The sequence below is a fragment of the Salmo salar genome, chromosome 28 (genome assembly GCF_965601325.2).
Source record: "Salmo salar chromosome 28, fSalSal1, whole genome shotgun sequence".
Lineage (NCBI taxonomy): Eukaryota > Metazoa > Chordata > Actinopteri > Salmoniformes > Salmonidae > Salmo > Salmo salar.
The window spans coordinates 24,825,448-24,841,790 of NC_138318.1; the positions used below are offsets into that span (position 1 = coordinate 24,825,448).

The 16,343-nt window shown below is 43.6% G+C and overlaps 1 protein-coding gene across 1 annotated transcript in view; it reads right to left on the reverse strand.

The window, feature by feature from the left end:
- itga9 (integrin, alpha 9) overlaps positions 1-16,343 on the reverse strand; it is a 138,719-nt gene that overhangs the window by 17,090 nt on the left and 105,286 nt on the right. The window contains exons 19-23 of the mRNA XM_014180007.3: positions 10,473-10,559; positions 9,800-9,879; positions 7,795-7,878; positions 6,117-6,225; positions 1,468-1,575 (exon numbers count right to left, since the gene is read on the reverse strand). Coding sequence (XP_014035482.1) covers positions 1,468-1,575; positions 6,117-6,225; positions 7,795-7,878; positions 9,800-9,879; positions 10,473-10,559 — 468 coding nt within the window. The remainder of the gene's footprint in view (positions 1-1,467; positions 1,576-6,116; positions 6,226-7,794; positions 7,879-9,799; positions 9,880-10,472; positions 10,560-16,343) is intronic.

Here is a 16,343-nt window from a genome sequence, read left to right on the forward strand (position 1 = left end):
ATACACTTCCTCAAAATTGTTAGAATTAAACTCAAGAAATCTGTCATGCATTTTGACGTTTTTGCCGAGGAGATCTGTCACGCAATTTTACATCTAACTAAGATGTTTAGTGCAGTATTTCTCAATAACAAATTGTGCATGAAAACGAGTCATCTCTCATTTAATGACAAAAAATACTTTATTGAAGAATCCCTACTGCTGACCAATCACCGTCGAACTGACCTTGGCTTGCCTCGAGAAAGAATGTGTGAAAAAAAACCTTACCGAAGTCCAAAACAAACAAAAACATCACAAAATACCATCATGAGCCCTATTTGCTCAGGACTAGAATTACTATAGAACGTCGTTTATGTAATTATTACCCCAGCATGTCCGTTTTTCCAGTGGACAATTCGGATGGGATTAGTTTTACCAAACTGCCCCTGTAATAATTTGTTTTCCTCATTCAAAATTGACCGCTATGACGGATGCCTGGAGGCTCTCTAGGCGAGAAGATATTTCAAATGTCTAGGGATAGCCTAATACTGGCCTGATGGCCTTCAGTCAAAATACTGCATATCAATTCTCTTCCTTCAACCTACGCAGACATTTAATTACCTGACGTATTTGCCAATTTATCAATTCATTAGCACAATATCGTCCACTTCATCTTTTAAAAGAAAAGTATGGCACTAGGAAAGTTGATTTGTGAAAAAACAGATCATTAATCAGTCGGCTACATGCATAGCACATTGTTTTAAGCATTCATTTGTTCCCATGTTCTTACCCAAACTGGGTGCAGCACCTGTTAAACTCTGTAATATCCCTTAAAACACAGGAATGATGATTCGCATAGGATAAGTATTATCAGAGGACCTGGGAGTTTTCCGAAAAACATAGGTTTTTAGGGGTGGGACAATAACCTTCCTGCCAAGTAAAAATGACTGACATGGCAGATTCAGACAGGACTAAAATGACGGATGTGGTGATTTGTGCTCATGCACATAATTCCATTACCTGAGCTGCCACAGTAAAAACGTCCCAATAGGGCTATAATATATGCACAAACTGTTTTGGCTGGGAAGCATGCGGACGCCTTTGGTGTAAAGCACTTTGTGGCATCTGCTGATGTAAAAAGGGCCTTATACATGAATCTGATTCATTGAATTTGATTGATAGACTGCTTTTGGACGGATGGATCGGTAAATAATGTGGATACCGGTCAATAATTTGGACAGATGGATGGACAGGTAAATAGACTGTTGTTGGCAGACAGGTAGGCCAGACTGAGGTACACACCTATGGAACATGTCTGCCCTTTTGCAAGCCAGATGGTTGGTTGGTTGGTTGGTTTGTTAGCAGACAGACAGACAGACAGACAGACAGACAGACAGACAGACAGACAGACAGACAGACAGACAGACAGACAGACAGACAGACAGACAGACAGACAGACAGACAGACAGACAGACAGACAGACAGACAGACCTGTGAGTCCATGATGAGGAACATGTCAGCCCCATTTCCAGCCAGCCGGTTGGGGATCCTGATGTCCACCATGGAGCCAGGGAGCCTGCTGGGGCCGTTGTTGATCACCTGGAAGAAGATGAGAAAGAGGGAAATATTAGGGAGAGAAAGATTGTGGAGGGTAGAGAGAAATAGAAAGTCAGGGGTTAGAGAGGTAGAGCATTGAGGATAGAGAGAGATGGTGGGGGCGGTGCCGAGGTCCACTCCCATTCCCCAGGCGCTCTCATTTGTTGACTTCTGTACCGTAAAAGCCTTGGTTTCATGCATGTTAACATTAGAAGCCTCCTCCCTAAGTTTGTTTTATTCACTGCCCTAGCACACTCTGCCAACCCGGATGTCCTAGCCGTGTCTGAATCCTGGTTTAGGAAGACCACCAAAAACTCTGAGATTTCCATCCCTAACTATAACATTTTCCAACAAGATATAACTGCCAAAGGGGCGGCGTTGCAATCTACTGCAGGGATAGCCTGCAGAGTTCTGTCTTACTATCCAGGTCTGTGCCCAAACAATTTGAGCTTCTACTTTTAAAAATCCACCTCTCCAGAAACAAGTCTCTTACCGTTGCCGCTTGCTATAGACCATCTTCTGCCCCCAGCTGTGCCCTGGACACCATATGCGAGTTGATTGCCCCCCATCTATCTTCAGAGCTCGTGCTGCTAGGTGACCTAAACTGGGACATGCTTAACACCCCGGCCATCCTACAATCTAAGCTTGATGCTCTCAATCTCACACAAATGATCAATGAACCAGGTACAACCCCAAATCCGTAAACACGTGCACCCTCATAGATATCATCCTGTCCAACCTGCCCTCTAAATACACCTCTGCTGTCCTCAACCAGGATCTCAGCGATCACTGCCTCATTGCCTGCGTCCGTAATGGGTCTGCGGTCAAACGACCACCCCTCATCACTGTCAAACGCTCCCTAAAACACTTCAGCGAGCAGGCCTTTCTAATCAACCTGGCCCGGGTATCCTGGAAGGATATTGACCTCATTCCATCAGTAGAGGATGCCTGTAAAGTCCATGGAGAATAAGAGCACCTCCTTCCAGCTACCCACTGCTCTGAGGCTAGGAAACACTGTCACCACCGATAAATCCGCGATAATCGAGAATTTCAATAAGCATTTTTCTACGGCTGGCCATGCTTTCCACCTGGCTACCCCGACCCCGGTCAACAGCCCTGGACCCCTCACTGCAACTTGCCCAAGCCTCCCCCATTTCTCCTTCACCCAAATCCAGATAGCTGATGTTCTGAAAGAGCTGCAAAATCTGGACCCCTACAAATCAGCAGGGCTAAACAATCTGGACCCTCTCTTCCTAAAATCATCTGCCGAAATTGTTCCAACCCCTATTACAAGCCTGTTCAACCTCTCTTTCGTATCGTCTGAGATCCCCAAAGATTGGAAAGCTGCCGCGGTCATCCCCCTCTTCAAAGGGGGAGACACTCTAGGCCCAAACTGCTACAGACCTATATCTATCCTACCCTGCCTTTCTAAGGTCTTTGAAAGCCAAGTTAACAAACAGATCACCGACCATTTTGAATCCCACCGTACCTTCTCCGCTATGCAATCTGGTTTCTGAGCTGGTCACGGGTGCACCTCAGCCACGCTCAAGGTCCTAAATGATATCATAACCGCCATTGATAAGAGACAATACTGTGCAGCTGTATTCATCGACCTGGCCAAGGCTTTCGACTCTGTCAATCACCACATTCTTATCGGCAGACTGAACAGCCTTGGTTTCTCAAATGACTGCCTCGCCTGGTTCACCAACTACTTCTCAGACAGAGTTCAGTGTGTCAAATCGGAGGGCATGTTGTCCGGACCTCTGGCAGTCCCTATGGGGGTGCCACAGGGCTCAATTCTCGGGCCGACTCTTTTCTCTGTATACATCAATGATGTCGCTCTTGCTGCGGGTGATTCTCTGATCCACCTCTACACAGATGACACCATTCTATATACTTCTGGCCCTTCTTTGGACACTGTGTTAACCTGTTAGGGCTAGGGGGCAGTATTGACACGGCTGGATGAAAAACATACCCGATTTAATCTGGTTACCACTCCTACCCAGTAACTAGAATATGCATATACTTATTACATATGGATAGAAAACACCCTACATTTTCTAAAACTGTTTGAATGGTGTCTGTGAGTATAACAGAACTCAAATGGCAGGTCAAAACCTGAGAGATTCCTTTACAGGAAGTGGCCTGTCTGACCATTTCTTGAACTTCTTTTCCATCTCTATCATTTACTAAGGATCTCTGCTCTAACGTGACACTTCCCACGTCGTCCATAGGCGCTCAGAGCCCGGGAAAAAACAGAATGTCGTCATTCCAGCCCCAGGCTGAAACACATTATCGCCTTTCTCAAGTGGCCGATCAAGGGACACTGGGTTTATGCGCGTGACCCGACCGCCCCCGCCTTTGGGATTTTTTCCTCTGTTTGCCGAAAAGGAGATTCCCTGTCGGAATATTATCGCTTTTCTACGAGAAAAATGGCGTAAAAATTGATTTTAAACAGCGGTTGACATGCTTCGAAGTACGGTAATGTAATATTTAGAATTTTATTGTCACGAATTGCGCCATGCGCGCGACACTTCTTTACTATTTCGGATAGTGTCTGGAACGCACAAACAAAACGCCGCTATTCGGATATAACGATGGATTATTTTGGACCAAACCAACATTTGTTATTGAAGTAGCAGTCCTGGGTGTGCATTCTGACGAAGACAACAAAAGGTAATCAAACTTTTATAATAGTAAATATGATTATGGTGAGTGCTAAACTTGCCGGGTGTCTAAATAGCGAGCCCGTGATGCCTGGGCTATGTACTTAGAATATTGCAAAATGTGCTTTCACCAAAAAGCTATTTTAAAATCGGACATATCGAGTGCATAGAGGAGGTCTGTATCTATAATTCTTAAAATAATTGTTATGTTTTTTGTGAACGTTTATCGTGAGTAATTTAGTAAAATGTTAGCGAATTCCCCGGAAGTTTGCGGGGGGTATGCTAGTTCTGAACGTCACATGCTAATGTAAAAAGCTGGTTTTTGATATAAATATGAACTTGATTGAACAAAACATGCATGTATTGTATAACATAATGTCCTAGGGTTGTCATCTGATGAAGATCATCAAAGGTGAGTGCTGCATTTAGCTGTCTTCTGGGTTTTGGTGACATTATATGCTGGCTTGAAAAATGGGTGTCTGATTATTTCTGGCTTGGTACTCTGCTGACATAATCTAATGTTTTGCTTTCGTTGTAAAGCCTTTTTGAAATCGGACAGTGTGGTTAGATTAACGAGAGTCTTGTCTTTAAATAGCTGTAAAATAGTCATATGTTTGAGAAATTGAAGTAATAGGATTTTTAAGGTTTTGAAAATCGCGCCACAGGCTGCCAGTGGCTGTTAAGCGTCCCACCTAGCCCATAGAGGTTAACTAACCTCCAGACGAGCTTCAATGCCATACAACTCTCCTTCCGTGGCCTCCAACTGCTCTTAAATGCAAACAAAACTAAATGCATGCTCTTCAAACGGTCGCTGCCCACACCTACCCACCCGTCCAGTATCACTACTCTGGACGCGTTCTGACTTAGCATATGTGGACAACTACAAATACCTAGGTGTCTGGTTAGACTGTAAATTCTCCTTCCAGACTCACATTAAGCATCTCCAATCCAAAATTAAATCTAGAATCGGCTTCCTATTTCGCAACAAAGCATCCTTCACTCATGCTGCCAAACATACCCTTGTAAAACTGACTATCCTACTGATCCTTGACTTCGGCGATGTCATTTACAAAATAGCCTCCAACACTCTACAAATTCGATGCAGTCTATCACAGTGCCATCCGTTTTGTCACCAAAGCCTCATATACTACCCACCACTGTGACCTGTATGCTCTCGTTGGCTGGCCCTCACTATATATCCGTCGCCAAACCCACTGGCTCCAGGTCATCTACAAGCCGTTGCTAGGTAAAGCCCCGCCTTATCTCAGCTCACTGGTCACCATAGCAGCACCCACCCGCAGCATGCGCTCCAGCAGGTATATTTCACTGGTCACCCCCAAAGCCAATTCCTCCTTCGGCCACCTTTCCTTCCAGTTCTGTGCTGCCAATGACTGGAATGACTCATATCTCCCTCACTAGCTTTAAGCACCAGCTGTCAGAGCAGCTCACAGATCACTGCACCCGTACATAGCCAATCTGTAAATAGCCCATCCAACTACCTCATCACCATATTGTTATTTATTTTGCTCCTTTGCACCCCAGTATCGCTACTTGCACATTCATCTTCTGCACATCTATCACTCCAGTGTTTAATTTGCCATACTGTAATAATTTCACCACTATGGCCTATTTATTGCCTCACCCTCCTTATCCTACCTCATTTGCACACACTGTATATAGACTTTCTCTATTGTATTTTTGACTGTATGTTTGTTTATTCCATGTGTAAATCTGTTGTTGTTTGTGTCGCACTGCTTTGCTTTATCTTGGCCAGGTCTCAGTTGTAAATGAGAACTTGTTCTCAACTAGCCTACCTGGTTAAATAAAGGTGAAATACATTTTATTTTTAAATGAAGGGGGGAGGGGTGTCACCAGTACCTGAAAGGTGAAGTTGAGTGGCTGGAAGTTACACTCCATGTCCTCCAGCTGGACGAAGCGAGAGGCATCGATGGAGTTCCCATACTCAAAGGACGTCGGGTTCACCACACTGTGGACAGACGGACGGACAGAGACAGACAGAAAGGCAGGCAGCAAGGCAGACAGGCAAGCAGATGGACAGTTAGACAGTTCAACTAACAGTCAGTCAGACAGACAGTAATTGGTATTGTACATTACCAACAGATTCATGATATCAAATCACTTTTTTTATAACAAACTTGTGTAGGTCTGTATGTTTCATATATAAATTGACTGTAAGAGAGAGTGATTAAAGACTGGTGTGTGTTGTCCAGATGTTTTCTTCGTGTCCTGTGGGGGAGGAAGGCTGTTCTGTTGTTGTGAGAATGGAACATATCAGCTTGAAAGCTCTTTATCTCTTGCTGCATTTTATCAGAGAGTTAGTTAGTTCAGAGAGCGAGAGCAAGAGACAGACACAGAGAGAGAGAAACACAGAGAGACACACAAGAGACAGAGAGAGACAGACATAAAGAGCGAGTATAGATCAGAGAAAATGGAGAGAGAGATGCAATGTCCAAATGGCCAAGTTCCTCCACAGAGAGGAAACAGCTCAGCTACAGCTCTGCTGTCTGATAATGCTGTCTGATAATGTAACTCAGCTCTGTCTGGTGTCTTTAATCTGTCAAGAGGCTTAGAACAGAGCTGTAGAGACCAGGCAGACACAAACCAGCAGAAAAACTGAGCGTTAGTTTGACTATCACTTTGATTTAATGTGACCGTTTATATTCATCTTGATACAGTTAAAATAAACATAGTGACTGTCTCTCAGCTTGATTTTAGCCTACCATCCTAGCATGCAGTCCAAGCAGCTTGATACTGTATATTTGAATAATCCATGGTGTTGTCAAGTGACTTCATCTGATAGTATAAGGGTAGCATAAATTCAGAGTCTACGCACCCAGACAGTATGGGAATGTAGTGGCCCATAAAGATAGTTAGAGGATTCAACTTTGATATAACACGTTTTTACATGGGCATTGCCATTGAGAGCTTCCACCATTTTAAAGTAGTCAACTGGTTGGGGATTCCTATGGGTTGGGAGTGATCAGCCAATGATCAGAGCATGGTCTAACCCCCACCCCCGCCCCCCAAAAAATATAAAAAAAGTTATAGATGTACTATTGTAAAGTGGTTGCTCCACTGGATATCATAAGGTGAATGCACCAATTTGTAAGTCGCATCTGGATAAGAGCGTCTGCTAAATGACGTAAATGTAAATGTAATGTCTTCTTCTTGGGTGCTATGGTTTGTAAACGGCTTTAAGCTATATCACCGCCATCTAGTGGCCACAATAAATAAATTACAATATTTGGTTCAGGACTCCAGCACTGCAGATGGCGGTAAATCACCAATATTAGCTTTACGCTTTTTTCAAACACAAAATAAGAAGAAATTGGACTACTTTAAAATGGAGATAGCCTTAATGGCGCTGCCCATGCTGGCACAGATGCCGTAATGGCACAGATACAAAGATCTTTCCATCTCTATGATTTGGCCTAACTGTAATGAATGGCTTACAGTATGTCTACAGTTAGCAGACCACTCCCATTGCAGACAAAGTAATTATGTTTTGTCCTCTTGCGCATTTTGAACCACTTACCCAGTGATAGTTGTGTCCACCTCATGGACCAGTGGGATAGATAGTTCCAACGTATTGTCCAACAGTTTATGTTCAGGGTTGGCACTACAATGAGAAAACAATAACAGGCATTTAACATATAGTCGATGATAGTAGATGTTAATACATTAACAATGCCAATTTTCAGCATAGTGATTCAAGTACAAATCTTTGTATTCTTGACAGCAACATGAAAGAGAAAGTTAGCTAGGTCTCTTAAATTCTTCTGTCCAAAGAAAGAAAGGTCCTCTTTTTTCCACTGCTAACTTCGCTAATCTGGCAACTTGGAGTTATTCACCCCTCCCAGCCTTATGTGATAGCAGACCCCTCGCAGCCTTATACGACAGCAGACCCCATCTGGTCTTATGTGAAAGCAGTTGTAGCCATAGCCGCGGGAAGCAGGGGTGCTGAGGGTACTGCAGCACCCCCTGAAAAATCTAAATATCGAATAATAATCCGAATTGTAAATAAAAAAAAAATAACTTTTTTGAAATATATACTAGTATTGGTGGACCAATATAGACATCTGTAATATTTTTATTCTGCACAGGCTTCCTTCTTTTCACTCTGTCAATTAGGTTAGTATTGTGGAGTAACCACAATGTTGTTAATCCATCCTCAGTTTTCTCCTATCACAGTCTCATGGTGAAATCATGCCAGTTTCCTTCCTCTCCGGCAACAGAGTTAGGAAGGCAGCCTGCATCTTTGTAGTGACCATCCAAACTGTAATTAATAACTTAATTATGCTCAAAGGGATATTCAACGTCTGCTTTTTTTTTTTACCCATCTACCAATAGGTGCCCTTCTTTGCGAGGCATTGGAAAAACTCCCTGGTCTCTGTGGTTGAATCTGTGTTTGAAATGCACTGGTCGACTGAGGGACCTTACAGATAATTGTATGTGTGGGGTACAGAGATGAGGTAGTCATTAAAAATGTATGTTAAACACTATTATTGCACAAACAGTGAGTCCATACAACTTATTATGTAACTTGTTAAGAACATTTTTTACTCCTGAACTTACTTAGGCTTGCCATAACAAAGGGGTTGAATACTTATTGACTCAAGACATTTCAGCTTTTCATCTTTAATTACTTTGTAAAAAATTTGAAAAACATAATTCCACTTTGACATTAAGGGGTATTGTGTAGGCCAGTTACAAAAATATATACATTTATTACATTTTCAATTCAGGCTGTAACACAACAAAATGTGTAAAAGTCAAGGGGTGTGATTACTTTCTGAAGGCACTCTGTGTGTGTATGTGTGGGGGAGGGCTTCTACTCTGTCTACCTGGCATGATTCGCAAAGTGTACAAATTAAATGTAAATATTTTACCAGTCTATATCGTGTGTATACATCTTCTCATTACCAACAAATTGTCCGGGTTTAGGCTTACCTTACACTAACAACTTTCCCTTTTACTCAACGTACAGCGTCTCAACGTACAGCGTCTCAACGTACAGCGTCTCAACGTACAGCGTCTCAACGTACTGCGTCTCAACGTACTGCGTCTCAACGTACAGCGTCTCAACGTACAGAGTCTCAACGTACTGGGTCTCAACGTACAGCGTCTCAACGTACAGCGTCTCAACTTACAGCGTCTCAACGTACAGCGTCTCAACGTACAGCGTCTCAACGTACAGCGTGTCAACGTACTGCGTGTCAACGTACTGCGTGTCAACGTACTGCGTGTCAACGTACTGCGTGTCAACGTACTGCGTCTCAACGTACTGCGTCTCAACGTACAGCGTCTCAACGTACAGCGTCTCAACGTACAGCGTCTCAACGTACAGCGTCTCAACGTACAGCGTCTCAACGTACAGCGTCTCAACGTACTGCGTCTCAACGTACTGCGTCTCAACGTACTGCGTCTCAACGTACAGCGTCTCAACGTACTGCGTCTCAACGTACTGCGTCTCAACGTACTGCGTCTCAACGTACAGCGTCTCAACGTACAGCGTCTCAACGTACAGCGTCTCAACTTACCTTTTTGCATGAACTACAAACTGCAATGTTTCATTTCCCCCTGAAAGCCGGCTTGTGTCGAAGATCACTGCAAGATGATACTGAGGAAAGACAAGGTAAGAGGAGAAGTATTGGGGAAAGCTTTTAGTAAAGTGACATGATGTATATCAAGTAGTTGTCAAAATCATTAGTTTGCTTTTCAGGCTCTCCAGAGTGACATGGCCCAGTGACTGCAGACAATACTGTAAATGTATAGTATGCCATCCTGTTGTGGTTGTGTTTATAACAACTAGACACTACATGGTATGTATGGAAAGACGTTTATGTCTAAACTACAAACAGACAAGTATTGACTGTAAAAAATGCATATGTAAAAGTTCTGTGATTATGTTTAGGACAGCTACATTAGTCTGTGCTCTTGCTAAAGGAAATGTTGTGCTTGGTTAAGGATAACAACTAAACACTGAATGCTATGTTTGGTATGGGAAGACTGATGGAGAAACTACAAAACGTATTGTCTGTAAAGTATTTATAATATGTAAACAATCTGCCAAGACCATTAGGAGCTATACCTTAGTCTGTGCTCTCAAAAAAAAGGTTGTGCTTGGGTAAAGACAACAGGACACTATTTATAGCATGGTAACTGTATAATACATGTATGTAAACATTTTGCCATGACAATTAGGAGCTATACCTTAGTCTGTGCTCTCATGAAGGGAAATCCCACGCTGCATTTGAGGAAGTCTAAATCAACAAGACCACAGGAAATACCCTTCTCTTCCTTCAATAGAGAAACACACAGGGAGGGAGGGATGGGGGAAGATGGAGGGAGTGAGAACCAAGGTGAACGCAGCATAAAGAAAATATGATCACAGTGAAATACTCACTTCACATTATATAGCTGTGCCTCAGAGGAAAAATGACTTATTGAAAGGAGAAACACAGACAGGGGGATGGGGGATGGAGAAAGAGCGAGAGAGAGAGAAAGAACGAGAGAGAGAGATGGCGAGAGAGAGGAGAGTGGAGAGAGCATGAGCGCAAGAGACAGAGGGAGCAAGACAGAGAAAGAGGGACAGCCAAAGACACAGTATTAGAGAATGAGTGAGCCATGGTGAAAGCATTGAGAGGCGAGCCAACGGAAACGACAATGAACAGAGCTGACACATCCACTTCACCATACAGTATATACATACTGACATTAAAAGCTGTGCCTGTGAGGAGAAAGTATAGTACAGTGTATAAACTGACTAGATATTAGTTCCTACATTTATTATTTTGTTATAATCCTGTTAAACATTTAGCTAATAATATACAATGACGTACGCTCAAAGGGTAACGAATTGACGACAGTAAAAAAAAAACACTCCACACACTCTTGTCCCTGCGGGAGAGGACGGTAAGAGGAAGGACAACCTCTAATTAGCGCAGGTAATAGGTCCTGATTAAAAGTAGTACACTATATAGGTAATAGGTCCTGGTTAAAAGTAGTACACTATATAGGGAATAGGTCTTGGTTAAAAGTAGTACACTATATAGGTAATAGGTCCTGGTTAAAAGTAGTACACTATATAGGGAATAGGTCCTGGTTAAAAGTAGTACACTATATAGGGAATAGGTCCTGGTTAAAAGTAGTACACTATATAGGGAATAGATCCGGGTTAAAAGTAGTACACTATATAGGGAATAGGTCCTGGTTAAAAGTAGTACACTATATAGGGAATAGGTCCTGGTTAAAAGTAGTACACTATATAGAGAATAGGTCCTGGTTAAAAGTAGTACACTATATAGAGAATAGGTCCTGGTTAAAAGTAGTACACTATATAGGGAATAGATCCGGGTTAAAAGTAGTACACTATATAGGGAATAGGTCCGGGTTAAAAGTAGTACACTATATAGGGAATAGATCCGGGTTAAAAGTAGTACACTATATAGAGAATAGGTCCTGGTTAAAAGTAGTACACTATATAGAGAATAGGTCCTGGTTAAAAGTAGTACACTATATAGGGAATAGGGTGCCATTTAGGATGCCGCCTGTGTGTTTGGAAGCTTGTCTAAACAGTAGAGAGCTTCACCGGCTGGACAGTATAAACACTGTGTGTGTGTGTGTGTGTGTGTGTGTGTGTGTGTGTGTGTGTGTGTATAAACACTCTGACCCTGAGAGGAGGAAGAATTCAAACAGTGAGAGTTCACTAAGGGGCTGCTGTTTCTGTGTGTGTGTGTGTGTGTGTGTGGGGGGGGGGGGGGAGGCACATTGTGTGTGTGTGTGTATGTGGGGGGGAGGCACATAGTGTGTGTGTATGTGGGGGGGAGTCACATTGTGTGTGTATGTGTGTGCAGGTGTGTGACTACATGTGTGTGGAGGAGGAGGAGGATAAAAGTAAGAATGCTGTGACACATCACGACTTTGACAAGTTCACTGATAAAAACAGACAAAGTAGTGCTTCTGGAATGTTCAGCAGAGCTGGAAGAGGTAAATCAATGGACAACAAATATCTTCATTTATGCCTGCACAGAATCCTACTGAAGCTTTTGCACTGAATCCTACTGCAGCTCTTTAATCTTTTAAAATACTGTATTATTATTTCTACACAATTGTCAGCTTGGAAAAAGCTAAATAGTATCAAAAGTCTTCAATGAACTACTACAGCACAGGTGTCAAACTCATTCCAGGGAGGGCCTAGTGTCTGCAGGTTTTTAGTTTTTCCATTAAATTAAGCCCTATACAACCAGGTGTGGGGAGTTCCTTACTAATTAGTCACCTTAATTCATCAATCAAGTACAAAGGAGTAGTGAAAACCTGCAGACACTCAGCCCTTCGTGGAATGCATTTGACACCTGTGAACTACAGTATTCATAAGGGAACTACAGCGATTCCTAACCTCAAGTGGACTTTACCTAAACTACTAACTTCTGGATATGCTGCAAACAAGGGATATAGTTTAGAGATTTGCTGCTTATTTACCAGGGAGATAGATTAGAGGAGAAATGTGCTGCTTATTTACCAGGGAGATAGATTAGAGATGAGAGATTTGCTGCTTATTTACCAGGGAGATAGATTAGAGATGAGAGATTTGCTGCTTATTTACCAGGGAGATAGATTAGAGATGAGAGATTTGCTGCTTATTTACCAGGGAGATAGATTAGAGATGAGAGATTTGCTGCTTATTTACCAGGGAGATAGATTAGAGATGAGAGATTTGCTGCATATTTAACAGTCGTTACCTCTCCCTCCTCTGCTCACACACATAAATCCACACACCTATCATTACAAACTCTCCTCCTACTCCTCCTCTTCTTCTTGCCATAGCACCTACCAACTATTACCAGTCATTAGATTTACCCTCCTTTGCTCACACCATGATGAGGAAACATCACTCCACACACCTATCATCCAGCCTCCCCTCCTCCTTCCACTCTTCCCTCCCTTACTCATCAGTTTCCCAGCTCCAGGCCAGGGTGGGGTGGGGGGTTAGGGTGGGGCTGTGCCCTTAGTCTTAATTAAGTCAGCTAAAATAATCCCTCTTCCCCTGCCCCCCCACATCCCCCCAAACCTACTACCCCCACAGCCACCTGTATGGATGCAACTGGGATCCCAGCAGAGAGGGAGGGGACCCCAACAGAACTGGAACTGATCAATGGAGGAATTTCCTAGCTATTTCCTGTATTCCTTCAGTGCTGCTGTGCAAACACCGCTGGGTCTCCAGGGAAGGGGGTGGGCTGGGGGCAGGTATGGTGAAATACCACAGTGTGCCATCCCAGCAGCAAGACTTGTGACCTGTTGCCACAAGAAAAGGGCAACCACTGAAGAACAAACATAACATACAACCCATATTTATGTTGATTTATTTTCCCTTTTGTACTAACTATTTCCACATCGTTACAACACTGTACATAGCCATAGTATAACATTTGAAATGTCTCTATTCCTTTGAAACTTTTGTGATTGTAATGTTTACTGTTAATTTACATTTTTCACTGTTTATTGTCTATTCCATTTGATTTGGCAATGTAAACATATGTTTCCCATGCCAATAAAGCCCTTTGAATTGAGAACAAGAGTGTGTGTGAGAGAGAGAGAGAGAGAGAGAGTGGGGAGACTAGGGCCGAGTGGGGAGACCAGGGCAGAGTGGGAGGACTAGGGCAGAGTGGGAGGACTAGGGCAGAGTGGGAGGACTAGGGCAGAGTGGAAGGACTAGGGCAGAGTGTGGAGACTAGGGCAGAGTGGGCAGAGTGGGGAGACTAGGGCAGAGTGGGGAGACCAGGGCAGAGTGGAAGGACCAGGGCAGAGTGGAAGGACTAGGGCAGAGTGTGGAGACTAGGGCAGAGTGTGGAGACTAGGGCAGAGTGTGGAGACTAGGGCAGAGTGTGGAGACTAGGGCAGAGTGTGGAGACTAGGGCAGAGTGTGGAGACTAGGGCAGAGTGTGGAGACTAGGGCAGAGTGTGGAGACTAGGGCAGAGTGTGGAGACTAGGGCAGAGTGTGGAGACTAGGGCAGAGTGTGGAGACTAGGGCAGAGTGTGGAGACTAGGGCAGAGTGTGGAGACTAGGGCAGAGTGTGGAGACTAGGGCAGAGTGTGGAGACTAGGGCAGAGTGTGGAGACTAGGGCAGAGTGTGGAGACTAGGGCAGAGTGTGGAGACTAGGGCAGAGGGGACTACCAGCTGTTTGATAATCTCTTTCTCACACTATCCATTTTTCTGTTTCTTTTCTCCATCTCACTTTCTATGATCTTCCTCTCTTTTTCACTATCTCTGTCACTCTTTCTCTGGTTGTTCCCTCTATTTCTCCCTCCTCTGGCTTCCCTCTCTCTCCCACTTTCTCTGGTCTTCTGTAGTCATGAATAGATTCATGTTTGGGATTCGGAAAAATGGCAGAGCTCTCTAATTTTCTTCCCTCTCTTTCCCCTCTCTTTATTACCCCCTCACCCTCCTTTCCCTCTCTTCTTCCACGTGTCATGTTAGGATTCTGACAAATGGCAGAGCCATTAAATCTCACTGGGTTTATTTAGGTTGTTTTAGTGTCAGCAGAAGGCTTCGGTGGAGTCGTAGTTTGGTGGGAATTACTTTACCCATGAGACCTATCAGTCCCAAATTATTTCACTCACTACCCCTTGGCAGTTACACTTCAATGTTTGGTGAGATCTTTAAGCAAAATGGCGGAAGCTCCACCACTAAAATGCTTTTATCTATCCATACTTTACATATTTTTAAACATTGAATGATTAGAGCCAAGAGGAAGGTGTAAGGAACGAATTGACGCAAGCTGATAGAGCTTGAGAAATAGGACATGATTAAAATGAGGCTATGTATCTTTCACCCTCTGTAGTCTACCTCTTCTATAGCTAAATAACTGTGACTAGAACGCTCTACTTTCTTCTGCTTCATAAAGAACTACAAGGACGATTTACCCTTGATTTACCACCTTTATCTATACAACAGGTTATGAGGAAGGACATACTCCTTAACCATGAGGTTTCAGTGCCCCTGAAATTCCTGTTAAATCATCACGAGTTCGTAAATGTCCCTCTCACTCCTCCAACCTTCTCCCTCACTCCTCCATCTTCCCTGTGGTGCACCTCCCTCCCTCCCTAACTCACATAGCTCATCCTGTACTCTAAATAAATACTGATAGTGTTGTTGTATCTATGCCGGAGACATGAATTGGCTAAGGATTTTGTGTTTGCAATGCCACTAGCATACGAATTTGGACTTTGATATGAGCTTGCCACAGCAGGACTTGGCAGTCTAAATAACAACACTGCTCTGGTTACATGTCTAGCCCTCAAACCAGTACCACACCAGTACCCTGATGTCTATAGTCAGAACCTCTGCTAAAGGCATTTGGTTCCTTCTTACTTTACTGCAAAAGCTTCTAGCAGAGGTTCTGGCTGTCCCAAACTCCTGACCTGTCATGAGTAACATAAGCTTCCAAAACACAAACCTGGTGCTCCCTTCCCCCAAAAATAAGCCCACCACCCAGCTCCACTTCATAACCCAGACTCCTGTGCTTCGGTGTATGCCAGTGTGGCGACAGACCTGGGTTCAAATACTATTTGAAGTCATTTTAAATACTGGCCTTGATTTTGCTTACCTGGTGCAATGAACCAATAGAATAGTCACAAAAGTGCCAACCTCGCCAATCTGGCACTATAGGCAGGTTAGACCAAACACTCAAAGTATATGAAAGATTTCAAATAGTATTTGAACCCAGGTCTTCTGAACAGTGTGCTGTCTTCTGGCTCCCTGAGAAGTGAGATGATGTTGAGCTTCTGAAACCAATTCACCTCCCTGGTTTTAAGACAGCTCTGGTTGCAAGAAAAACAGTGACATCCCCCCCAAAAACACAGAGGGAACGGGAGTTCACGCTCGACTCCACAGCACACACACACACACACACACACACACACACACACAAACAGAAAGAAAGAGCCTCAGCGGAGAAACGGGAGCTGACCCTTGCAGAACCATAGCGGAGCAGAGGTAGGTAGTATCAGAACCATAGCGGAGCAGAGGTAGGTAGTATCAGAACCATAGCGGAGCAGAGGTAGGTAGTATCAGAGCCATAGC